The sequence below is a fragment of the Notamacropus eugenii genome, chromosome 3 (assembly GCF_028372415.1).
Source record: "Notamacropus eugenii isolate mMacEug1 chromosome 3, mMacEug1.pri_v2, whole genome shotgun sequence".
Lineage (NCBI taxonomy): Eukaryota > Metazoa > Chordata > Mammalia > Diprotodontia > Macropodidae > Notamacropus > Notamacropus eugenii.
Genome location: NC_092874.1, coordinates 407,442,657 through 407,466,133, shown reverse-complemented (window position 1 = coordinate 407,466,133; position 23,477 = coordinate 407,442,657). Strand labels below are relative to the sequence as shown.

The 23,477-nt window shown below is 35.9% G+C and overlaps 1 protein-coding gene and 1 long non-coding RNA gene across 3 annotated transcripts in view; one reads left to right on the top strand and one right to left on the bottom strand.

The window, feature by feature from the left end:
* The window catches only part of ADCY1 (adenylate cyclase 1), a 362,236-nt gene that overhangs the window by 18,443 nt on the left and 320,316 nt on the right, over positions 1–23,477 (bottom strand). Inside the window, exons 15-19 of one of the 2 annotated variants that reach the window (XM_072598102.1) lie at positions 17,910–18,026; positions 15,524–15,670; positions 13,786–13,884; positions 9,906–10,020; positions 9,097–9,221 (exon numbers count right to left, since the gene is read on the bottom strand). In XM_072598102.1, the coding sequence (XP_072454203.1) occupies positions 9,097–9,221; positions 9,906–10,020; positions 13,786–13,884; positions 15,524–15,670; positions 17,910–18,026 (603 nt within the window). Of the gene's footprint in view, positions 1–9,096; positions 9,222–9,905; positions 10,021–13,768; positions 13,904–15,523; positions 15,671–17,909; positions 18,027–23,477 lie in introns of those variants that run through there. The other variant, XM_072598103.1, reaches the window with a different exon arrangement.
* On the top strand, positions 10,129–15,881 carry LOC140497307 (uncharacterized). Its single transcript, XR_011964607.1, has 2 exons — positions 10,129–10,299; positions 10,816–15,881. It is a non-coding gene; the product is annotated as an uncharacterized lncRNA (long non-coding RNA).

Sequence of the window (23,477 nt, the reverse complement as noted above, 5' to 3'; positions counted from 1 at the left end):
TTCTCAGGATAATTCCAAATTGTTTTCCAAAATGAATGGATCAATTCACAGTTCCACCAACATTACATCAGTGTGCCTTCAAAGGATCAGTTATAACCAGTTTTTGTAACTGCTTATTCTTCAAGTTAAAATTACACAAATTATTTTGTTTAATTCAATTCAGCTGTCATTTGTGGAAGGTTCTTCAATCACTTGGCTTTGGGGATGCAAAGATAAAAACAAAAAAGAGGTCTTTGCCCTCAAGGCATTCATAGTCTAATGGGGGATACATGTATACAAATGAATATGAAACAAGGTACAATGTGATAAGTAAAAAGGAGCCAGACAAAATAATATAATATAAAAATGTTAAGTAATGAATATTTTCATCTAGGATACTGATTCTAGTTCATCATCTCATTTTATAGATGAGGAAACTGCATAGGAAGTAGGGAGGCAGTGTCACATCTCATTATTATTCATGAATGCTTATCAGTCTCTAATTAAGGCTAATCCTACAAAGTTTTATGAAAACTAATGTTCCTAGAAGACTTATTTTAGAAAATAAATAACAGTGTTTTCTATGATTTGGTCAGTGTCCAGTTGAATGGCCCATCTTCAAAACAGTGATTGAAAATGTTGGGAAGATACTTCTAGTTGTGAAAGGTTAGGGCCAGGACTCTACCTGGAAGGCTGGACAAGGTCCAGATTGATCTCTGGGTTTTAATTTTGTTTTTTGTTGTTGTTTTACCAACACTTTACCAACTCTCTCTACTGACAAAACTTTTATACAAATGGAATCAGAATAACATGAACATTAAGCTCATCATTTAATGTAGGAATTCTTAACCTTTTTTTTTCTTTTTGATTTCATGAACCACTTTGGCAATCTGGTAGCAATCTGAAGGGGCCTATGGACCCCATCATAGAATAACATTTTAAATGCAAAATAAAACACATAGAATTACAAAGAAAACCAGTTATTTTGATACTTTTATCATATATATATATATATAAAGAATATGGACCACAGGTTGAGAATTCTGTTTAAAGGGAATTTTCAGAGGAAAAAATTAAAGCTGTCTATAATCATATGAAAAAATGCTCTAAATCACTATTGATTAGAGAGATGCAAATCCAAACAACTCTGAGGTACCACATCACACCTATCAGATTGGCTAACATAACAAAACAGGAAGATGATAAATGTTGGTGAAGATGTGGGAGAGCTGGAACACTAATTCATTGTTGCTGGAACTGTGAGCTGATCCAACCGTTCTGGAAAACAATTTGGAACTATGCCCAAAGGGCTACAAAAATGTGAATGCCCTTTGACCCAGCAATATCGCTTCTGGGACTCTATTCCAAAGAGATCATACAAGTGGAAAAGAGTCTCACATGTACAAAAATATTTATAGCAGCTCTCTTTGTAGTGGCCAAAACCTGGAAATCAAGGGGATGCCCATAAATTGGGGAATGGCTGAATAAGTTATGGTATATGAATACAATGGAATACTATTGTGCTATGAGAAACCATGAACAGGAAGACTTCAGAGAAGCCTGGAAAGACTTATATGAACTGATGCTGAGTGAAAGAAGCAACCAGGAGAACTTTGTACACAGCAAAATCCACAGCGTGTGAGGAATTTTTCTGGTGGACTTAATACTTCATTGAAATGCATGGGCTAAAAAATTTCCAATCGACTCTTGAGGCAAAATGCATTCCACATCCAGAGAAAAAACTATGGAACTGGATTGCAGATGGAAATAGACAATTTTCTTTTGTATTGTGTTTTGTTTTGTTTTGTTTCACAATTTTTCCCATTCATTTTAATTCTCCTATGCAACATGTATTTAATAGGAATATACGTGTAGAACCTATATAAGATTTTACATCATCTCAGGGAGGAAGTGGGAAGGAAGCGGGGAGGGAGGTGTAAGGAGGGGAAAAATTCTAAGATATATGGAAGTGATTTTCGAACTCTGAAAACAAGTAAAATAATTTAATTAAAAAAAGAGAAATATCAGCAAAAAACAAATTCCTGTTTAAAAGGGATGTGAAATCACTCAAGATTACCTAGAGGAAATGGTGGTAAGGAGTATTTAATTGGAGGAAGAGTTAGTTTTTTGCTTAAGTGATGAGTATGAAGGGGCTTTATTTTCATAAGATCCTGACTTTTTTCTTTTAAACACCAGTCGAAGGAGCTGCTCCCTTCTTCTCTACTAACTGTATCTCTGAGTTACTGCCTTACTAACTAATAGCCATAAAGTGCCCTCCATCAAAATATAGAGATCAGAGCAACTGCCCCAATTTACTATATACTCTAGGGATAAATCTGGCTCAGGTGATGTTTGCTAAAATGGAAACACAGGACTGTAAATGTTTTAATACCATGGTAAGAATCAAACAGGCGTCTAGTTGGAGATTCTTCTCATCACCAGGATGGCTGCAAGGTGATGACATTTTCAATCACATCTCTAAGATCACCACACAAGTTGTAGAGGGGCTGCCATCTACTGGTTGAGGGAATACAGCACTTACAAACATCACAAGTTCTTGAAGTATTGAAGAAGGATTAGGCTCCAGCTACCTTGACAATACAAAGATGTGTTGTGAAGTCATGAACAGGATGTTCCATGGGAAAAAAATAACATCAAGTCTAAGACTGTCTCATTTTCATATCAATTACTGTTGAGAGGAATACATAATCATTTTAGCAGGGCCAGATGTAGCATATGGTACTTAGGAGAGGAGTTTCGTGAAGCACCAAGGGAGGGGAACACCAAAATATTAATATTTGGTGAAAAGCTGTACTTTTCTCATCATGGTTATATGTGTGTTGCTCAGAAGAAATTACTATATATAGTCTATTAAACCTGTGAGGTCAAGGCATAGATGAGGTGAATGAGCAACTCATTCCACCATATTTAAACTAAAACTAATAGGTAGTAACTGAGGGTTGTCAGAAATGTATTCCAAATAATTCCAGTCAAGCCTGAAATACAAGAGTGTCATCAGAGCAGAAGCAAATCTGGGTCCTATTGAAGATCACTGATTGAACTAAACAAGTTATATTGAGAGGAGAAAGCAGTAAATTAGCCATGTTTTTGTCAGCTTAAATTTAGAAGCTGAAGAAATGATGATTCAAATATCTCCCCCAAATGAGGAAGAACATTTCAAACAGAAATAAATGATCAGCAAGGCCCCTGTGGTACGATGATTTTAAAAAAGAAGCTGGGTCTCTCATCAGATCCAAAGTAGACCAGCAAGGTAGATCTGCTCATTGGAGGTTGTTACAGTAAGCAGCTATTTTATTCTGAAGGAACATCAGATGAAGAAAACTTATAAAGGACACTTCAATATTTCAAAAGATCTGTGATTTCAATACCAAACTCCATTTATCAAGACAGATCCCAGCCTTTCCATGCCTTACTAGAAGGTCTTTGTGACTTGTTTTTTTGAAAAAAAAAAGTGCTACACTATGGCCAACCTCCTGGTGGTGAGCCTTTCTACATTCAGTGAAGCTAGTCCTGAAATAGCAGATTCCATATGTCACTGGACCTATTAGAGTTTTAAATCCTTTGATCTCACTCTTTGAAAAATCAGAAGATGTCCATGGCAGGATGAGAAAACAGAAAGTGGAGACTAGAAATTACATTAGCTGGAAAGCAGTGGTATAATGGAAGGCAGGGGCAGTGACCACAGGAATAGTGGAATGGAAGAAGATGTTTCACAGCACATCTTCTCCAAAAAACTTGAAAGAACAGTGACTTTTCAAAATTCCAACATCCACATGCTTCTAGTCCAGCTAAAGCAACAGACTGAGAATGAAGATGATGGGCAGGAAGTCTCAGAAATCTTCATAAAAATTTTAAGTTGCACTCTAAGTTTCAATCGTTTGGAAAAAAAAAAACAAAACAAGGAAACCATGGGCATGTTATGAGTTTCTTACTCCAGGAAAAGCTCCATAAGTTTGAGTTGGCCTGTTTAGCAAATCTTTGTTCTAAGGCAGCAGAAAAGTCTACACTCTGATCCCAGGACTAGTGGGTTTATTCTGAAGTTGACGATCCATAATATATGTGTGATGATATTCAGACCAATAGACCATTATTAGTACCCTGGAGCTAACCCTTCAAAGAAAAAAAAAAAAAGAAAGTTCCCCAAACTACGTTGTAGCTTAGAAAAACTCAATCCCACTCAGAGCAAGATTAGGACAGAAACTGAATCATGGCAGTCAGTCTAGCCTCCCTTGGATAAGGCATTCCTTACCGGTCTTCTATCAACAATTAATTCAAATGTGCAATAGTTAGAATTCTGATTCTGGAAATATTTGAAATGTAGCCAGGGTTAAGAATGCCATTGAATCTTGAATAGGTTTTGGGGTGACTTCTTTCAATGAAGGATTTCTAGGGTGATGAGTGAACCAGCAGCTAGATACTTACATAATCCTTCCTATGTCATGTATTAGAGTGAAATGATAAAAGAGGAAAGGATGAGGTGGGGCAATTAAGTAAGTAAATAATATGACATGGTAATGACTACGTCATACCACTAAATTTGGCACTATTTTTATTTTTTCATAGTTTTGTTTTGAATTTCAGACTATTGTGAAATATTTTGAAGCCAGATAAGAATATGTACAAGTAGCATGAAAAAAAGAGAAAGTTGAGTCTTATCTGAATGACAGGAAGAAAATAAAAAAAAAATACATTAAAAAAAACCTTTTAACAGTGCAAATATCTGTTAATTTTAAATAATGTCTTATTTTTATTTCAGCAGAGTATTCATTCATAACTCATTTATGCATTGCACTATTTGTTCTTAAAGACTGATCACTTAAGAAGAAGGGACAATAACTGTATTTTTTTCAAAATTTTACTGAAGGAACCATAGGGATCAAGGACTATTTAGCTAAAATTTACTATGGAGCACCATCTAACAGTGAACCAAGGTAACTGCAGCTTTATACTTTACACACCTGCATATAATTGTGACTCCTTGGCCACAAGTCATCTATGATGATGACTTCAAAGTGATAGCCAATGGGTTACACTTGAATAAAAAAAGGAGGGAGATAAGAAGAAAGAAAACTAGGGGATGGGGTGGGGAAGACATGCAGAAAGAACATGAGAATGGCTTGTAACAATAAGTAAGTTGACATTTCGATTTAGAAGATCTGGGTCTGAATTCCAGCTCTCTAATTTCCTACATGTGTGACTTTATGGCAACTCATTTTACTTTTCTGGACTTTAGTCTATACAACAAGAACATTGAACTAGATGATACCAAAGGTCCCTTCTAGCTCAGAATTCTTTGATTCTAGAAGTAAAGATGGAGTAAATATGGCATGCAGGAACAGAGAGAATGGAGTTTACTAGAATAGTCTAAAAAAAAAAAAAAGAGAGAAAGGTATATTCAAGTTGCCTTAATGGAGATAGCACGGTAGAATTCACAAGTTGGAAAGAGGAGTTGGGGAGAAGGATTGCCATAGGGTAGATCTAGGGAAACCAGATGAATTGATAGGAGAAGGGATCCAGTGGTATCAGTTTCAGCTAGAAGTCAATAGAGACAGATTTGAGATGCCAAACAGGAGATAACTTTACACAACAAACAGAACAGGTAAGGGAGAGGAGAGGAACATAGTTACTTGACTGGAAGGTTAAAAAAAAAAGGCTGATCAATTAGAAGAACCATAACTAAAAAATAAGTCAGGGGGTCTAGGACTCATGGACTAAGATAGAAATGGATGGAGCTCTGACTGTGCTTAGAAGGAATTGTAGTGCATTTTGAAATACCTCTCAATCTGTGCTGAACCCTTGGGATCTCATAATTTAAATCTGGGATAAAGAGAGTGGTATACATGAATTTGTGAAAAAGTGCCTCATCCATATATTGTTTATGTTACATACCTCCTTCACCCCCACACACAATTCCCTAACATTATACAACATCCCCCACACCATTTCCTCACATTATATAATATCCCCCTAACCCCACACATCATTTCCTCACAGTCATGTTTGGCTTTTGAACTAGGATCATAAGGGGATAAAGAGAGAATTGTAATGTTTAGCAGTAACTAATTAGGGAACATGAAAGTATAACTTTTTGTTTATTGCGAGTAGGGAAAAGTTTTTCAAAACTCCACATATTTTCCATTGAGAACAAATAGGAGCATTTATCCTAAGACCTAAGGGCCAAGAGAATAGAAGGTTCATGTCAGTTACTCTCAGATCTGAGTTATTCCTATCTACTGGCTGATCTCAGAGTAAGAAACCATGGAGTCCAATGGAAGTGGGAGGAAATCCAGTCTCAACCATTTCTTTTCCTGTGCCAAAGGGATTTGCCCATCAAAATAAGTCACTCAGACAAGGGAGTCCAACTGAAAATGCTGACTAGTGGATATGCCAGTATCTGAGAGGCCAAATATTTGGTCATGACCTAAAGGAAAAAGAAAACCAATCTATTTTATAGTTGAGAAAACTGAGGCACAGGTTAAGTGACTTGTCCAAAGTCACCTAGCTACTAAGTGTCTGAAGCTAGATTTGATCTCAGGTCTTCTAGACTCCAGGCTCAGTGCTCTATCCACTGTGCCATTTAACTGCCTTAAATATGTTCCCACTTCAAGTAGGAACCACTCTACCATGTTATAATAAACTCTACTTGCATATTTCAAGGGTATGTGATGTCATGGGTGTGGGAATAATCTTCAACCAATGCAGACTGCAATATATTTATGCCTTACTAGATGGCTTTGGGGGGTTGCTGAGGCCAGAAATGCTATAGAACCAACCACTTGAGGAGTCTCTTAAAACTTATGTTAGGTTAGTCTTCAGATGACATTCCATTTCTGGGCCAGCACTTGAAGCTTTTCCGTCCTGGCAAGGTCTGTTAGAATTTGTGCTTTGTCAAAACAGCCATCAAAGTCAACTATGAAAGGCTTAGTAAGTCTGATCAACACAATGTTCACCACAATTCCAAAGGACTCGATGTAAAATGCTATAGACCTCTAGACAGAAAACTGATGGATTCAGAATGAAGATTGAAAAATATTCTTTTCCTTCTAAAATTTTTCTTGCTTTTATTTTTTCAAAACATCACTAATGTGGAAATATGTTTTGCAAGAGTTCATATGTATAATGGGTATCACATTTCTTGCCTTCACAATAGGTGGGAGAGGGGCTGGAGGGAAAGAAAAAATTTGGGACTAAAAATAAAAAAAACAACCATCAAGAATATACAACAACATTGAAAGTAGGCATCGGGGTAGGGATTTACTATGCTTATTTATTAGTTTGGTAAGAATCATATCAGTGACTGCACAGCAGAAAAGAAAAAGGCAACAGAGAAGAAGGAAGAGGAGGAGGAAAGGAGAAAAGAAGAAAAAATCGTTGTTAACATTTATATAGCATCTGTTATGTGCCCAGATCTTTACATATATTTCTCACTTGATCCTCCCAACAATCATGAGAAACAGAGGCTGTTATCCCTATTTTACATTTGATGAAACTGAGGCAGAGAGGTTAAGTGAATTGCTTAAGGTTACACAGCTAGAGGTATCTGAGGCCATGTGTGAACTCAGGTCTTCCTGATTGTAGATCTAGTGTTCTAGCCAATGAGCCACTCAGATGTTGTGATAACTCACTTAACCTTCATAGGCATTAGGTAACTACCTAGGATTCATATTCTAAGTCATAGACACTTAGGGATAGGCATCATCAGATAAATTTCTCATATGGAGAGTTCTCATATTGATAAAATTACAGACTCTTTGTGCATTCCCTCATTCATAGCTACTCACAATTATTTAATGCTTAGGTATACAAAATAGCCTATTGAAGAAGACATACAGAACTAAGTTAAACAATATGGCCATTTCCTTGGAGAAGGGAAAACCTGATGCTTTGAGATGGGGCAAAAGGTTCAATAGCCTGTCTCTTTCATCACAGGCAAGCTAGGGGTCTGCCTTACATGGAGAAAACTCTACCCTGATCCTTTAAGGAACAAGTGGAAAATCAAGGCCTCCTGGGTGAAGGCTTCCTACAGATTTATGATAGACGTGAGAGAAAGAATGAAGACAAAACTTTCTTTCCTCTGTGGATGGCAACAAATTGGGATTGGGATTGGGGTAAAGGGTGAAGGCGTGAAGGATAAGGAAGGCGAGAGAAAGCCAGAAGTATTTATACCTTGAGAGTTTGGAATGGGAAAGTGGGGTTGAATGATTTTGCTTCTTCAGGGTTCGTATTGAATCAAGTGTGCAGACACACTAACAAGGCAAGCTTATGGTATAATGACCTTGTTTTTGGCTACATGAACCATATAGATATAAACAATACCGACTGCTATACAGAGGTTGATAAAAATTCATAAGGAAAATGTTCTAATAGTATCATACGGATAATGAATGCAGTTGGAAAAGTCAACAGAAATTTTTTAAACATTCAGGAATGTTTGTGACCTACAATAGGTCAGTCCAGGTTTTGCTTTTTTTTTTTTTACATTCTCTTTATTTTGCTTTTAATTTATGAAATAAAACAAGAATTTCTGGAACATAGTAGAATAAAAAAAAGATGATTACACTTGAAACTGCACATCTATTATGTACATTTTGCTATATCTCTAAAATATTGTGTAACTTTTTTCCCTTTTTGTTAATACCCCCACCCTACCCCAGTCCATCTTTTAGTGGCCACTTCAAGGACATAGGACTAGGAAAGACCTTATTCCATTAATCAATGTAAGGTAAAGGGTTTGAGTGCAGAGATATGGGGTATGTGTGTGTGTCTGTGTGTATGTGTGTGCGTGTGTGTATGACAAAGAGAGAGAGGTGTATCAAAAAAGCAAGGATAAGTAATGACTGGCAGTATGTTGAAACTATACAAAGAAAAGAAGGGAAAAAGAGAAGAAATTCTTTCAGAAAGAGAATATTCATATCTTTCCACTATGAAAGCCTGTTACAGATGAAAAACTGAAGGTATGCTTTCTTTTCCAATGACAATTTCTCTGCATTTGTAGGAAATTTAAAATATAACACTAGTGACTGAAAATTCAAAATAAGTTCCTTAAACTCAATAACACTGTAATACATATTTCAAACTCTTTAGAATATAACAAACCTGAATTTTCCCCTGAACTCCAGTACTATCCATTCGGCTGGCAACATTTACCGTGTTTCCCCAGATATCATATTGAGGTCTCCTGGCACCAATAACACCTGCCACTACTGGACCTACATTAATGCCTGGTGGAAAAAACAAATTTGTTTAACTTTGATAAGGCTTCACTTAAATGTAGAACAAAACTGATCTTGTTCTAAATCATTTTATTTAAAATGCTGTTAATCTTATTCTTGCTATATTAACAAGTATTTGTTGGCTTATGACTTTTATTCTACCTACTTCCTATGATGAGAATTTCCATGGTGTAACAAAAAGAGCCCTGGATTTGGAGTTGTAGTATGTGAGTCATAACCCTGGCTCTGCTGCTAATCTGACTTTGAAGAAATCATATCTCCAGGCCTTAGTTTAAGTGAGACTAAACCAGATTGGAGAGTTGGACTTTTGATTTCTAAGATCCCTGAGAGTACCAAATTCAATTATATTATGAACAATTAGATGTGTCCAAAACGGGAAATAGAATGATAAATAATTCTTTGTTACTGCATGTATTTGAAATATTTATCAAGAATTTTGTTGAGGAGGATATCATACTATGCAGGGATTTGCACTAGATTGCCTCTGAGTTATTTTCCAGTTCAGGATTCCATTTCGTGTAGTCCTCCCATATGTAGAGAGGTCGAACACATTTTTAAGATTATGATATAAATTCAGAATTACATGGTACTCTCACTTCCTTGGCCACTACCATGTTTAGGAAAAAGAGACATGGCTAAACATACTTTATTTACTTTAGGATCACAGCTTACCAACACGGAGGACAAAGTCGTTGTAAGATTGATAGTTGATTTCATCAAGGACATCGAACATCTCTATTGCAAAATCAGCTAGTGTGCTCAGATGTGAATAAATTGACTTCTTGGCCTACGTACAAAATAATCATATTATTACAATGGATCTTGATATGAGAAAAGCTAATTAGTCAACCATGTAGACATTTTACTGGTCAGTTAGCTACTTATCTGCGAATTACCAATAGCATTCAGAATTTGTATCCTAGAAGTATCTCATGACAAATAAATGGCCAAACATAGAGTACTTTGGATCAGTTGGCAGCTCATGTAGTTTCCTGGACTAAACTAAATGCCTGCTGGACTTATTCACATTTATACTTTACAATGGGATTTTATTTCACCTGACTCGGTAAGGATTAAAAAAATTCCTTTGTTGTACTACATTTTTCAGAGGTTTGTTGTGAAGAAAGATCTTTGTAAGTGTAAAAGTGCTATGCAAATGTTAGCTGTTCTTGCTATTAGAGTATTAGTATGATTTCTTGGGGAAAAAGCACTGAACTTGGAGTCAGGAAAACTATAAGTCTTCTTTTGAACCATAGGCAAGTAAGTCACTTAACCACCTTGAAACCTAGTTTACTCATCTATAAAAGGAGAATAATAACACCTCTTAGTTCTTGCCTCACCTTACTGTTATAAGGATCGAAACAGATAATAATACATATGAAGTGTTTTGGAAATGTCAAGGCATGTTATAAATATCAGTACCAGTTGTTGCTATTCCTTTATTAACTCTTCATATAACTTTTTTTTCCCAGTTTGGGCTCATAGTGACAATTAAAGTAAATGTAAGAATGAGTTGAGTCTGTGGGATTCTAAATTGTCACAGAGATCCAAAACCATAGTAGCTCTTCTAATTCCTTTGTAGATAGTAAAAACAAGCAGACAAAAACCCTATTCCTCCTTCCCAGTGAATAAGACTGGATTATAGAAAACATCACCTAACATCATGGAATGACCTTTACCACTCTTTAGCTGATGACCTGAATCTATGACCTTGGCTTGCATAACAGATTTGTTTTTGTTATCCATTTAATCAAGTCCGAAAGGTAAGTTGTTTGGGTTTGGGGTGTGTGTGTGTGTGTGTGTGTGTGTGTGTGTGTGTGTGTGTGTGTGTGTGTGTGTGTACTTGCCTGAGTGCTAAGTGCTTTTGTTTGTTACGAGGGCTAAGTACTTCAGTGATTTTTTGAAGCTGAAAATTTAGAGTTGCAATGATATCATTTTAAAAAATGTAACTTCGACTCCATTAAAATGAGAAACATTATTATCCAGGATGGCCAAATCCTTAAAATGAAATTATTCTTTTGCTGCAAACATTTCTTTTGTTGATTTCTAGTAATACTTGGATCTAATCCTCTATGTTTTTTGAGTTTTGCAAAATCAGTGGGACTGCTAAGGGTGAGACTATGTTGTGCTAGAGAAATATGTTTTATTTATTGTGTCCCAATAATTTGAAGAATTCCATTCATTCACCTTCTGTTACATTCATTTTATTTGACCCTCTCTCTACTCCCACAGTCAATCCTCTCTCTGAGGAAATAATATGGCAGAATCAAAATGCAAATATGTTGTCCACTAAAATGACCTGAATCCAAATGAATGTTTTGGGTTTGAACTTCAGATCTCCTTAAATCACCCCAGCTCTGCCACTTTATGTCCATGTGAACTTGTAAAAGTCACAAACTCTATGCACTTTTGTTTCTTTATATGGACTTGATCTCTAAGGTCCCTTCCATTTCTAAATTCTATGATCCCTTCAGCTTTGCCATTGTAATATAGATTTGTGATTGAGTGCTCTGGAGACCCACCAACATATTCATGAAACTTTATAGGTAGAAACATGGGCACCAGAATAACCCCTTGAGCCCAGATTTCACTGGGGAGCATTCCAGCACTGTAGTCTCAGCCTTATCCCTGAAAGCAGATGCTCTTTGTCTCTTCAGATTTCCTTCTGTCTATTGCCTTATATGTTGAGAGCTGGAAGGTATGTTGTGTATAAGCTATAGCTTTAGGGGTCAGGGATAAAGGTAAATAGCACAAAATTTGTTTTGATCTCAATCACAACAATAGTTCAGGTCAAAGACCAGCAATGCCTGAAGTATCGTGATCACAATCTGATTCTGTCTCTCTTAAACAGAGGGAATTAAAACCACATCAATCAGTTAGAGAAATCAAACCTCCAACCTACTTTTTCCTGTATTGATTATCTGTTGGGAAGATATTCTGTATATTTTTAAATGGAAATTACTCAGACTCACATTTCATATGAATGGATGTTGCCTAAATGTGTATAGGTTTTGGATCAGAAGTGTGAAAATTTAGCTTTACAAAAAGAGCTGGACTTGCATTAGACAAGACCTCTTCCTCCCTCCTTCCCATGGGAAGGTCATTTTATTTCTCTGAGCTTGAGTTTCACCATCAGCAAAATGGAGAAAACTATCTTTAGTATGACCCTCATAGTTTGTTTTAAGGATCAAATGAGATAATATACGTAAAGGATTTTACAAACCATTGGGTTCCATATAAACGCAAGTTATGATTTTTGTAGTTTCTGTCTTTTGGCTTCTTTTGATTTTGTCAAAGTTTTGATACCTGTACTTTACCATGTAAAGGATAGAAAGGATTCTTGTGAAAAGTCTGCTGGTAAGTACATTTTCTTTTCCGCATCCCACCTAGGCTGGGGGTGGGGGGAACTAGAGGGTATTCTATTGTTTACTGATAACTAACATTAATTTTTAACTTTGGTTGCAGTTAAAGTAGAGGAATTGAGCTATTTGGATGAATGCTGAAAATATAAAAGAAATCAGACGGATGGCCAAAGAACAGAATTTTTAGGCTGTTGCAATGTATTTGTATTATGTAAATATACACTGAGTTCTCTGCACATCCTGATAAAACTTTTAAACAAGTGTTTTCAATTCTGGACTAACTCACCTGCACTCACTTGCCATTGCTAAATCAAAGTGCACAAGGAAAACACCCTCTAGTAACATCACTATGCTGTGATCTGATATTGTGCTTTTTTTCAAAGTCATAGTTCAAAGGGCAATCAGCTTATTTACCTGGAAGAATACTGATGCAAAACTCAAGGAATTTGAGGAAACAAACAATAATTCAAGTCTATCAAAGGAAAAATAATCATTAGCATTCATACAGTCCCTAGCATTTAAAAAGTGGTTTAAGATTTGCAAAGCACTTTACATGTATGACCTCATTTGATCCCTATAACAAGGCCAAGAGGTAGGTACTATTATTACTCTTATTTTATTTATGAAGAAATTGAGACTGAAAGAAGCTAAGTGACTTATCCAGGGTCACAAAGCTATTAAGTATCTGAAATGGGATTTAAACACAGGTCTGCTTCTGTTCGATTCTAAAGTACTATCCACTGCACCACTTGCCTTCTAAGCCATTTGAGGAAGGGAAGAAAAAAAGGAAGGAAGAAAGGAAGGAAAGAAGGAAGAAAGGATGGAAGGAAAGAAGAAAAGAAGGAAGGAAAGGAAAACAAAAACGGAATGATATGTACCTCATCTATGTTTCTGTATTATTTCCCTGTAATAACAAAAAAAGTGAATAGGAAGAACCTCATATCTAAGGTATACTATCCCTAAGACCTAGCGCTGGACTCTGTACCCAGTTGGTATTTAATGTCTGTTGAAATGAAATAATATAATGAACTATTGATTATTCTGCCATTTCCAACAAGATGATTAAAATTGGGGAACATAAGTATATCTAGTCAATGATCTGGGCCTTCAGGATACCTTGTGGGATCCAGAATGAGAGACCTGTATACATACATTTCTTATTAGTAACTTGCATGCTTTTTAGGACTTACCTTAGTGCCTGTGGTTGGCACCAATCCCACTGCAGCCATATACGTACTTCCAATTGTCTTGATCTTTTCTAGGTCCTTATAAAATTCTTTGTCCATGAGCTTTGTTTAAAACATAAAACTGTTAAATATTACATAATATTTTAGAAAAGATACCACAGTTATCAGTTCTCATGTGCAATAGTATAGCAGATTAAACACACTATGAAAATCAAATTTCAGTAGATAGGCCTATCAGTCTATGAATCTATGAAGGATTTAGGGGAATTAAAATGGACTTGGGATATGAACTCAAGAATATGATCATAATGAATATTTTTTTCTCAAATAGCTGACAGCATCAGAGGTGTATCTGAGACTTGTTATTATAGATGATATTATGCATTATTATTGCTGATGTTATTAGGAAAGGAGATGGAGAAGGGAAAGGCACATGTCTTCTCGTTGTGTTTCTATGACTATATTAAAAAAAAGTTTGGGATGAAAAGTGTGTGGACTCATGAAAAGTAAAGGAAAAATGAGGGTATTTCCTGATTCTGGTCTTGAAAAAATATATTCTAGAAGGAAAAAAAAGACTGCCAAATTGGAAAAGGAATCTGAAATTAGAATCTGATGGCAGCTATGGGGGTGAACAGGAAGGGAGTATTGATTCTCAAGATCTGACAATGGAAAACAGTAGAGAAATTCTACAAGAGACAAGAAAACATTAACATTTCTCTCTACTCCCCCATCATTTAAAAAAATTATATCACTATGGAAATTTACCATTTATGCTTCCCATTAGCCCATGGGATAATGCTAAGAAAAGTTCATAAGGTAAGCATAATTTAATTGACAACAGAGAGAGAAAACTAGTTAGGCATTAAGTGAATGGTTAGGTAAGGATCCAGAAGAAAGAAAGGCTTCTGAAATGACAGATTCAAAACTGGAAGGGACCTTACACATCATTTCATGTGACATTATTTTACAGGCCCAGGAGGATAAAATTTTCTGCTTGAAGTTATGCAGATGAATAACATAGCTGAGTTTCAAACTCAGGTCTTCTGACTCTAAATTCAGCATTTTTTCATGGCATCACAATAGGAGATAGAGAATAACCTCAGCCTGATCAAATGCAGATTGGTCAGTGCTGCCAAAATTAAATTCATTGTAAGTAGCCACCTTATGTAATAATAAAAGCTTGAGGAAAGGCAGTACGGAATGGTGGAAAGGGGGCTGGCTTTGGGGTCAGATGTTAAGGGCTTATAAACTAGCTCTTTTGTTTACTTGGTCTTTTCCCTTGCACAAGTCACTTCTCATCTCTAGGCTCAGTTTTCTCATCTTTAAAATGAAGAATTTGGATTAAATGAGCCCCTCTTTTGGTTCTAGTTCCTATACCAGAATGAATTAGAAATTAGAACTTATTAGAATTATTTAATAATAATTAATAAAATTAGAATTAGAAAATCAATTAGAAAAACTAAGCCATTTCAAAGAGGAGTGTTTCATTCACAAAGGAGAACTTCTTTTTGAGACTAATACACTGGCAGCCTGGGCAACTACTTCCCTGTGCTTTGAAGCTTTCTTTCCAATTTCATCAATCAAAAACTGGCTATGTTACTGGATTAAATGTAGCATTTAACAGAAAAAGCTACATAGTCAATTGAGAAAGTGATTCAGTGCATTACTATAGAGAGATCTAGACCCTCCAGCAAAACATTCTAATCAATAATATCAAAATGATTGAAAATGGAGACATTACCTCATCAAAATCAGCAATAATTTCATTTAAGAGGCGCAAACACTCCACTCCCATGTTATTGCCATCCAGTTCGATGTAGAAATCATTGAAATTTGGGATGGAAGCAAACATCACGCCCACTTGTGAATAGGATTGGTAATAAAGATCCTGTAATTTTAGAAACATGAATTGCCTTGCATGACAAATGAAAGGGCATCATAATAAGCAAGTTATTATTGGGAGATGATGAAAATAAAAAAAGGCATGGCTTCCATAAGAATGAGTGTTCTATTGTATTATGTATTATGTAGTGCATATGTATTATGTGTGTGTGTGTGTGTGTGTGTGTGTGTGTGTGTGTGAGGGCTCTTGGATTCAGTACTAGAATTTAAAAATACACAAAGCTCAAACAATTCAAATGCAAAACCAGGTCTTAATATGCACCTTTTTGTTCCAACTTGTCAATCTAGTAGTCTTTTAAAATAATCACAATATTGATTCAGAAACACTTAACGTCTAAAATGATATGTTTCTCTGGCTCACTTTCTTTATTCCATTTCTACTGCCTTCTATCACTGACCCCCTTTGTCAGAGCACTGGAACCAGTCCATTCAAATTTAAAGGTCTTGACTAAGTTGTCCTTCTATGTCTAGTATAAATCACGGGAAAGTAAAAAATGGTGTGATTTAGCATATCATACAAGTGAATATGTGCTTGCTGAATTAATCCTTGGCTTTCCTAGGGGATCCCCTCAGGTGTCACCTCCTACAAAAAGTCTTTCTGAATTTTCCCAAGTGTAATTGTTTTCACCTTCATGTTCCCCTCTCTTTATTTAACCAAATAAACAATGTGTACTCTTATGTAAGCCCTCTGAGGGCAGGGGATCTTCTTTGGCTTTTGTCCTAGAATCTCTAGCACTTAGTACAATATACTGCACGTAGCAGGTGCTTGATAAATATATGCTTCCTTGGATTGCATATAGCATTGGTAGTATGTAATATACATAAAAATTGTTATAAAAATTAATTCCACAGCTATTTTTTAAAATGCAGAAACTCCAAAATAACTTAGAGGGAAAGTAATGCAACATTTTAAAGCTTTGTTTTTCAAAATTTATTTTTAAATCTGTGATTTTTTTCTATTTTCTGGAGGGAATGAAGGTTAAATGACTCGTCTAGTGTCATACAACTAATAAACGTCTGAGACTATTACTTAAACCGAGGTCCTCCTGACTCCAGGGGTGGTGCTCTGTCCACTGTACCGTCTAATGGCCTCTAAATCTGTGATTTCTAAAAAAGCCAAAAACCGAAAAAACCCCACCAAATTCTCTCTTTTAATAGATTTGTGTATCTGTCTTAATTAACACTAATTTCCTATCCCAAAACCACACACAAGATGATCAGAGTTATTGGAAGGGTCAGATGTGAATGAGACTTATTGCCACCATCATCACCAACATGATCTTCTGGATTATGACCATCATGGTCATTCTCACCAATGTCATGGTCATCACTGATAGCAGTGGAAAGTTTTAGAATCTGACCCTATCGTAAGGGTAGGGCAGTTTTAAGGGGAAAAACAAGGAGTACCCAAAATTCCCATAGGAATTTCATTTCCAGGAATGGAAAATATAACTTTGTAATCTTAAAAAATGGTTACAGTATATAAATAATCATAGTCCACCCTGTGGCAGCTAAGTGGCACAGTGGATAAAGAGCCAGATCTGGAGTTAAGTTCAGCCTGAGAAACTAATTAACTCTGTGACCCTCGGCAAGTCACTTTGTCTGTTTGCCTTCATTTTTTCATCGATAAATTGGGGATCATAATAGGACCTCTGAGGATCAACTGAGATGATGTACAATGGCTTGCACAGAGTAGGTGCTATAAAATGTTAGCTATTATTACTGATCTTCCATTATGATATATGATATTGCAGGTTCCTTATTTCAGGATGGATTATTTCTTTAAATTTTAAACCTGACTTTAAAAAAAATTAAGGTCTTTGTTGTCTTTGGATTTTGCAGTATGGTCATTTCTGGAGATACTTTCTCTATCTCAGTGCCCTCCAAATTGAGTCCTCTTTTAAAGAAAAAAATGCTAAACCAATATAGCCAATACAGTTACCACATATGAGAATGTACCCTTTGACCTAGAAGTCCAACCTCTTTGTCAGGAAAAAAGAAACCTGTTTCATTCTCTGTTCTCTGGATGATTTGTGGTTTTTTCAGTTTTTTCAGAGTTGGTTTCCTTTAAGAGGCCTTTTCAATTACATGATTGTAGTCATAGATAGTCTCAGTTTGATTTTAGCATCCCAAGCTGTATGGCTTAGAATGGTGCTACCTATGTTGCCTGGATCATCTGTGTTATAATTTTTTGATAGATACCCAAGCAAGTTCACATTTCTTACCATGTTCCTTGGATTGGACATAAGAAAGTGTTGTGCAACGTGGGCTGGCAGAAGGTTGAAGAGAATCCGCTTATTGTCCAGTTTCACTCTCTCCATGTCATCTCTCTCCTCTTCTGCCTGGGTTAGGGATAATATTGTAACATTTCTCATTTTTGTGTATTCAATGCATTTTTTTCAGGCCCAGTCTTTCTGAATATTGCATCACCACTCCACAACTACTGGCAGAATGACTGTGCCAACTAAAGCAAATTCTTGAGCAAATGTTCTGCTTGTTTATACTAAACAGTGGAAAGAGTGCTTGACCAAGAGTTTCAACACCTACCATTAAATCCTACCATCTTGGGTTAGTCACTTTCTCTATGCCTTAATCATTTCCTGAACAGGAATGCTATAAGTGTTTTGTTTTGTTTTCCCCCTCATTAAAGCTTTGGGTGCTATATAAAGGTGAGTTGATAACCATCTATTATTATTCATAGGTATGTCTTGCTGATGTGAAAATATGAAACTTCTAAAACAGAAGTTATGTGATAGAAGAAGCATCTTTTAAAATAAGTGTACCCCCTTATTTTTTTTAAATATCAGCTTACAGATCATTAGATAGAGAGGCTAGAGGACAGAAAAAGCTGGTGGATAACCCAACATTTCTCAACGATCACTGAAAAGTAAAGATGAAGCACCTTTGAAAGAATAATGCCATCCTGAGAACAATGTGGTTGGGTTTCTGCATGTTTGATTGATATAAACCTTTCTGGGGACAAGCTTATTCTACAAAACAGAATACAAGAGTAAAACTTGTTACTTTATCAAGTAGTGCAATGGAAACATAGTTGGATTGAGTCACTGGGTCTTCATTCAAGTATCAGCTCTGTCATTTCCTGCATATCTTTGACCAAGTCATATAAACTCCCTGGGCCTCAGTTTACCCTTCTGTAAGATAGTAAAACTTATAATGACATAAATCTCTCACAAGATTGTTTTCAAACTGAAGGCATTTTGTAATTACTCCATAATTAGCAGTAGTAGTAATGTTAGTAATGGTTATTTAAAAAAATACAGGTTGCTATCACTGACCTACAAATGCCGAAACCAATTGGATAAAAAGTTGACTTTGTTAGACTCAGTAGCTGTTAGAACATGCTGGCTTGGTTGAGGGTATACTGAGAATGTAAAAATATGCAAACAACAATTCCTAGAAGATCTCCAGCAAACTGCATAATCCAGCAAACTCCACAAAGTGGCATTGTGAATAATCTATGGGAATTCATGAATAACAATCACACATCATGACAAGTCAAGAGTAGGCTGTGACTGGCACTAAAGGAGAGCACAACCATGTCAAATGGGATTAGATATCCACTGACTTATTGTAACCTATACCATTCAGGAATTATGCTTGGTACACACAGCCCATAGTAATCCTTGGATTCTTATTAGGGCTCCAATATGGTGATATTAAGAATCTTCATTTAGTATATACAGTGTTTTATATGTATATTAAATATTGTATGTGAAAGAAAATTAATTTACCAGTTAAGAATGAACCTCAAGTTATAGGATATATTTTAAGTTAGCTTTCACTAAAATTTTGCCCCAATACCTCATCTGTCACAGTGACACAGAACATATCTCAACATATCCCTTGTCATATATGACAAGGGATGCCTCGTTTGTGAGTGAGAATGACTAGACTTCGAAGGATGTCAATAAAACTTCATTAAGCCAATAGAATGTTTCTTAGCAACTCAACTAAGGCCAGGGCCAGTGCCAAAAAAGAGACCACTTTCAATGAAAACCATCATTCTAAATGAACTTATTACATCACCAACATCTTCACCTACACTGAAAAAAAAGAAAAAAAAAACTAGGGCTTCAGGCAGTTCTGTGCCAAATATAATAAAAGACTCTGAATAAGGAAGACATGGAACATCTAGCAGAAAAATTGCCAGGAAGTCCTCTTCACTTCTTAAAAACAATGTAATCAGACAACTTATTTAACTGTAGTGTTGCTCCGTGGCAAAATTTTTAAAAAAAGAAAGAGTACATTGAGGAGAATTCTGCTTTCTTTCAGAGAGGTTAACTATCTGCCTTATTGTTACTACTGTGGGGAAGGAAGGAACGAATCTGCTACAGTTTTGAAATGTGTCCTCTTTGTGTTGAAATGGTTGTTTGCCTTTCAATATGCATTCAGTGATGTAAGCCGCCTCCAATTCTATGTCTTCCTACATTTTCTCCACTGGACTGCATGTGCCCAAACGAAGGTTACCTTGGTGACATACAATACATACGTTTCTAAATATAACACTCTATTTCTAGTTTCAAAGGCTGTAGCTTGCTGTAGCTGTCATAATTTCCAATGTTTCAGTGTCACCTGATATTTTTCTGCTGAAATTACATGTCAGAATAGTTCATACACTCAAAAAAATATAATTGGCTGGAGGAGTCCATTTATATAAGCAAGAAACAGAAGCAGTGACTTTTTCCTTTCGCTCCTGCCTTTCTCTCAGTCCTAAAATTATGGGGCCTCAGTTCCGTATCTATAAAATGAGGGTATTAGACTAGATGACTTTAAGGGGCCCCAAGTTCTCCTGTTACTTTAAATCTACAAAGTCATCATCTTGAGATTTAATTGCTAAAGAAAAGAACACATAGTTCTTATTTTTTATATTTCTGTGATAGGTGATGGTTGCATGCCAGGAGCAGTTCATAAAGTTTTAGTTCCATATAGCTGCAAAAATCCTTTTATTTTTCTTTCCTAGGAAATAACCAGTGTTTCAGAATCAAGTACGCTATTGTTTACATAGAAGCTACTATCTTGGAAGTATGCCAGTTATGAAATATTCATATCCTTTGGCTTAGAGATTTCACTTTAACACATAGCCCAAGGTGATCAATAACAAAGTGAAAGGTTCCACATACACCAAAATATTTGAACTATTTTTTGTGGTGGCAAAGAACTGGAAATAAAACTGATCTCCATCCTGGGGAATGGATAACCAAATCGTGGCACATGAATATAATGGAATATTACTGTGCTATAAGAATATGATGAATACAGAGAAACATGGAAAAATATACATTGATACAAAGAGACATAAATAGAGTCAGGAAACAATATACACAATGATTTCAGTAACGTACGTGTCAAGAACAATGAATGCAAAGCAATTTTTAATAATTAATGTTGCAAAACTATAAGGGTTACATTTGGCTCCAAAAAAGAGAAATAAGAAGTTATAAGTTGCCCTTCTCTCCATCTTCTCCCTCTTTCCTTTGTAGAAATAGGTCTGGATGAGAGTCTTCAAGCCAAAGATGGATCCCCACTTCTCAGTTGTGCTGGAAAAAGGATTTTGTGTAGTTTTGGATTGGACTAAATGGACACTGAAGGTCCTTCTAACTCAAATATTTCATGAACCTGTGACTATTGCATGATTGTGTTACATATGGTCTCCTTATAGATCCCTATTCAAAGCCCCAGATTGCGTGCTGTAGCTCCTTTGAAAAATCTGGAAACCATGTAACAAATTAGATATCACATGGCTCACTATTCTTTCTGAACTAACCATCTTTTTGAAGGATGTCATTTCTTAAGTACTGGGATGCTCTTAAAAATCCAATACTGGAGGTCAACTGGGTGGTAAAGTGGATAGAACACTGGTCCTAGAGTCAGGAGGACCTAAGTTCAAATGTGACCTCAGATACTTACTAGCTATGTCACCCTCGGCAAGTTAGTTAACCCTGACTGCCTTCAAAAAAAAATAAACAAATATAATACTGGCTTCCTAAAATGGGGCATTTCAATACTCAGATCTGTTTATAAACTCCTCCACTGTGGAGTGAAACAGATTTTAAATGCATATTTGAAATATTTTTTTTCCTATTTACTATTTACCTGGGAGAAGGAAAATAGGACCTCTTCATAGATATCTGTAGAATTCAGCTTATTAGAGAGCCCTTGATAATCATGAAGACTATACAGTGATTCCACTAGGCTGAAGCTCATTATTTATCCACTGTCATTAAACATTCACTTAAATGCAGCAGGTTTGACAGAGAAATGAAAAGGAACCCTTGGAACTAAAGGTGAAAAGTATTGTGGAGTACTCTCTTAAGAGACATGAGTAAGCACCAGTGTTTGTTATTTGAGTTTCACAGACTCTATGACTCTAAATGATCATAAACTGCAAAAAAACAAAAAAACCCCAAACCATCAGAATGTCAAAATAGCCCTTTGAGAGTGAGAGAAAAAGACGCAGCTAGAAGATTAGGAAGAAACTAGAACAAAATGAGAAAAGAGAAGGAATTTTATAAAGATGAGCAATGAACATATCAGATACAAGTTATTTCATTCATTCATTCATCCGTGCATTTGTTCACTCAGTAAACCATTATTAAGCATCCAGTACATGCACGGTGCTGTGCTAGATTCTGGGGGAATCATTAAGATCTAGTCACTCACCTTATGACCTAATAGTAGAGACAATACAAACACAAATATATAATATTCTACAAAATATTCACAATAACTATTGTTCTCTTGAATCCATATTCCTGTTGTAGCAGACGGAAGTCTAGACTTGGAGTCAAGAAGAACTGGGTTGGAATCTTGCTTTTGATATCTACTAGCTGTGTCACCATAAGCAAGTCATTTAAACTCTCTGAGTCTCCATTTTCCATCTCTAAAATGGGTAGTATACCTATAGTACTTACCACTCAGTGTTGAACTGAAACTTTAAATCTATATCAAATGCTCTACAGATTTTAAAGTGTGAAATAAATTCTGTCATCATCGTCATGATCATTGTCATCAGACCAACAGATTATCTTCCTAATTAGTATTATAGTATTTATAGCAAGGAAGAATGGACATCATTTAGCTCAATCCCCTCATTTTACAGATGAGGAAACTGAGGTTCACTGAGATAAAAATAACTTGCTAAAGATCACGATAATAGTTAAGTTACAGGAATCAGGATGTAAATCTATGTTTCTTGAACAATGAAGTCCACTTGTTACAGTGGCACACTGGCACCATTAAGCTTCTAATGTAATGAAATCTGAGTAATAATGTTTGTGTTTTTTTCTTGAATAACCAACTAATTGGTCAGCTTGATGATGGTCTACTTCACTTAGCAATTTTGTATATGGATGGGTGATTCTATGAAACCTCCAAGATATACATGAAAAGAAGTCTAACGCATAATAAAGTTGTACCTTTACCAGTAAGTCTTTAACCACAAGAGGGCAGGGGAATCACAAATAAGATCTGGAACTATGTGAATATAAGATACTACTTGAATACAAGCAACAATTGAAATAAGACCCTTTCCTGACATTTGGCTCAGAAAATACTATCAGCAATTGAGTATATTTTCCAAAGGGGATTTCTGAGGAAAATGTGCAATAAGATACTTTTATCTTTTTTTTCTCCCTCTTCAAGAAAAGGCATGGTTTAAGAGAAGAGATTTGTCAGAGAAATGAACTCACTAGTGAAGCTTTTGAGTTAAATTGAAGAGGCTTAAAGTACTGCCCTGAGTAACTCAGTCCAGGAGTGCTTACAGATAAAATTTC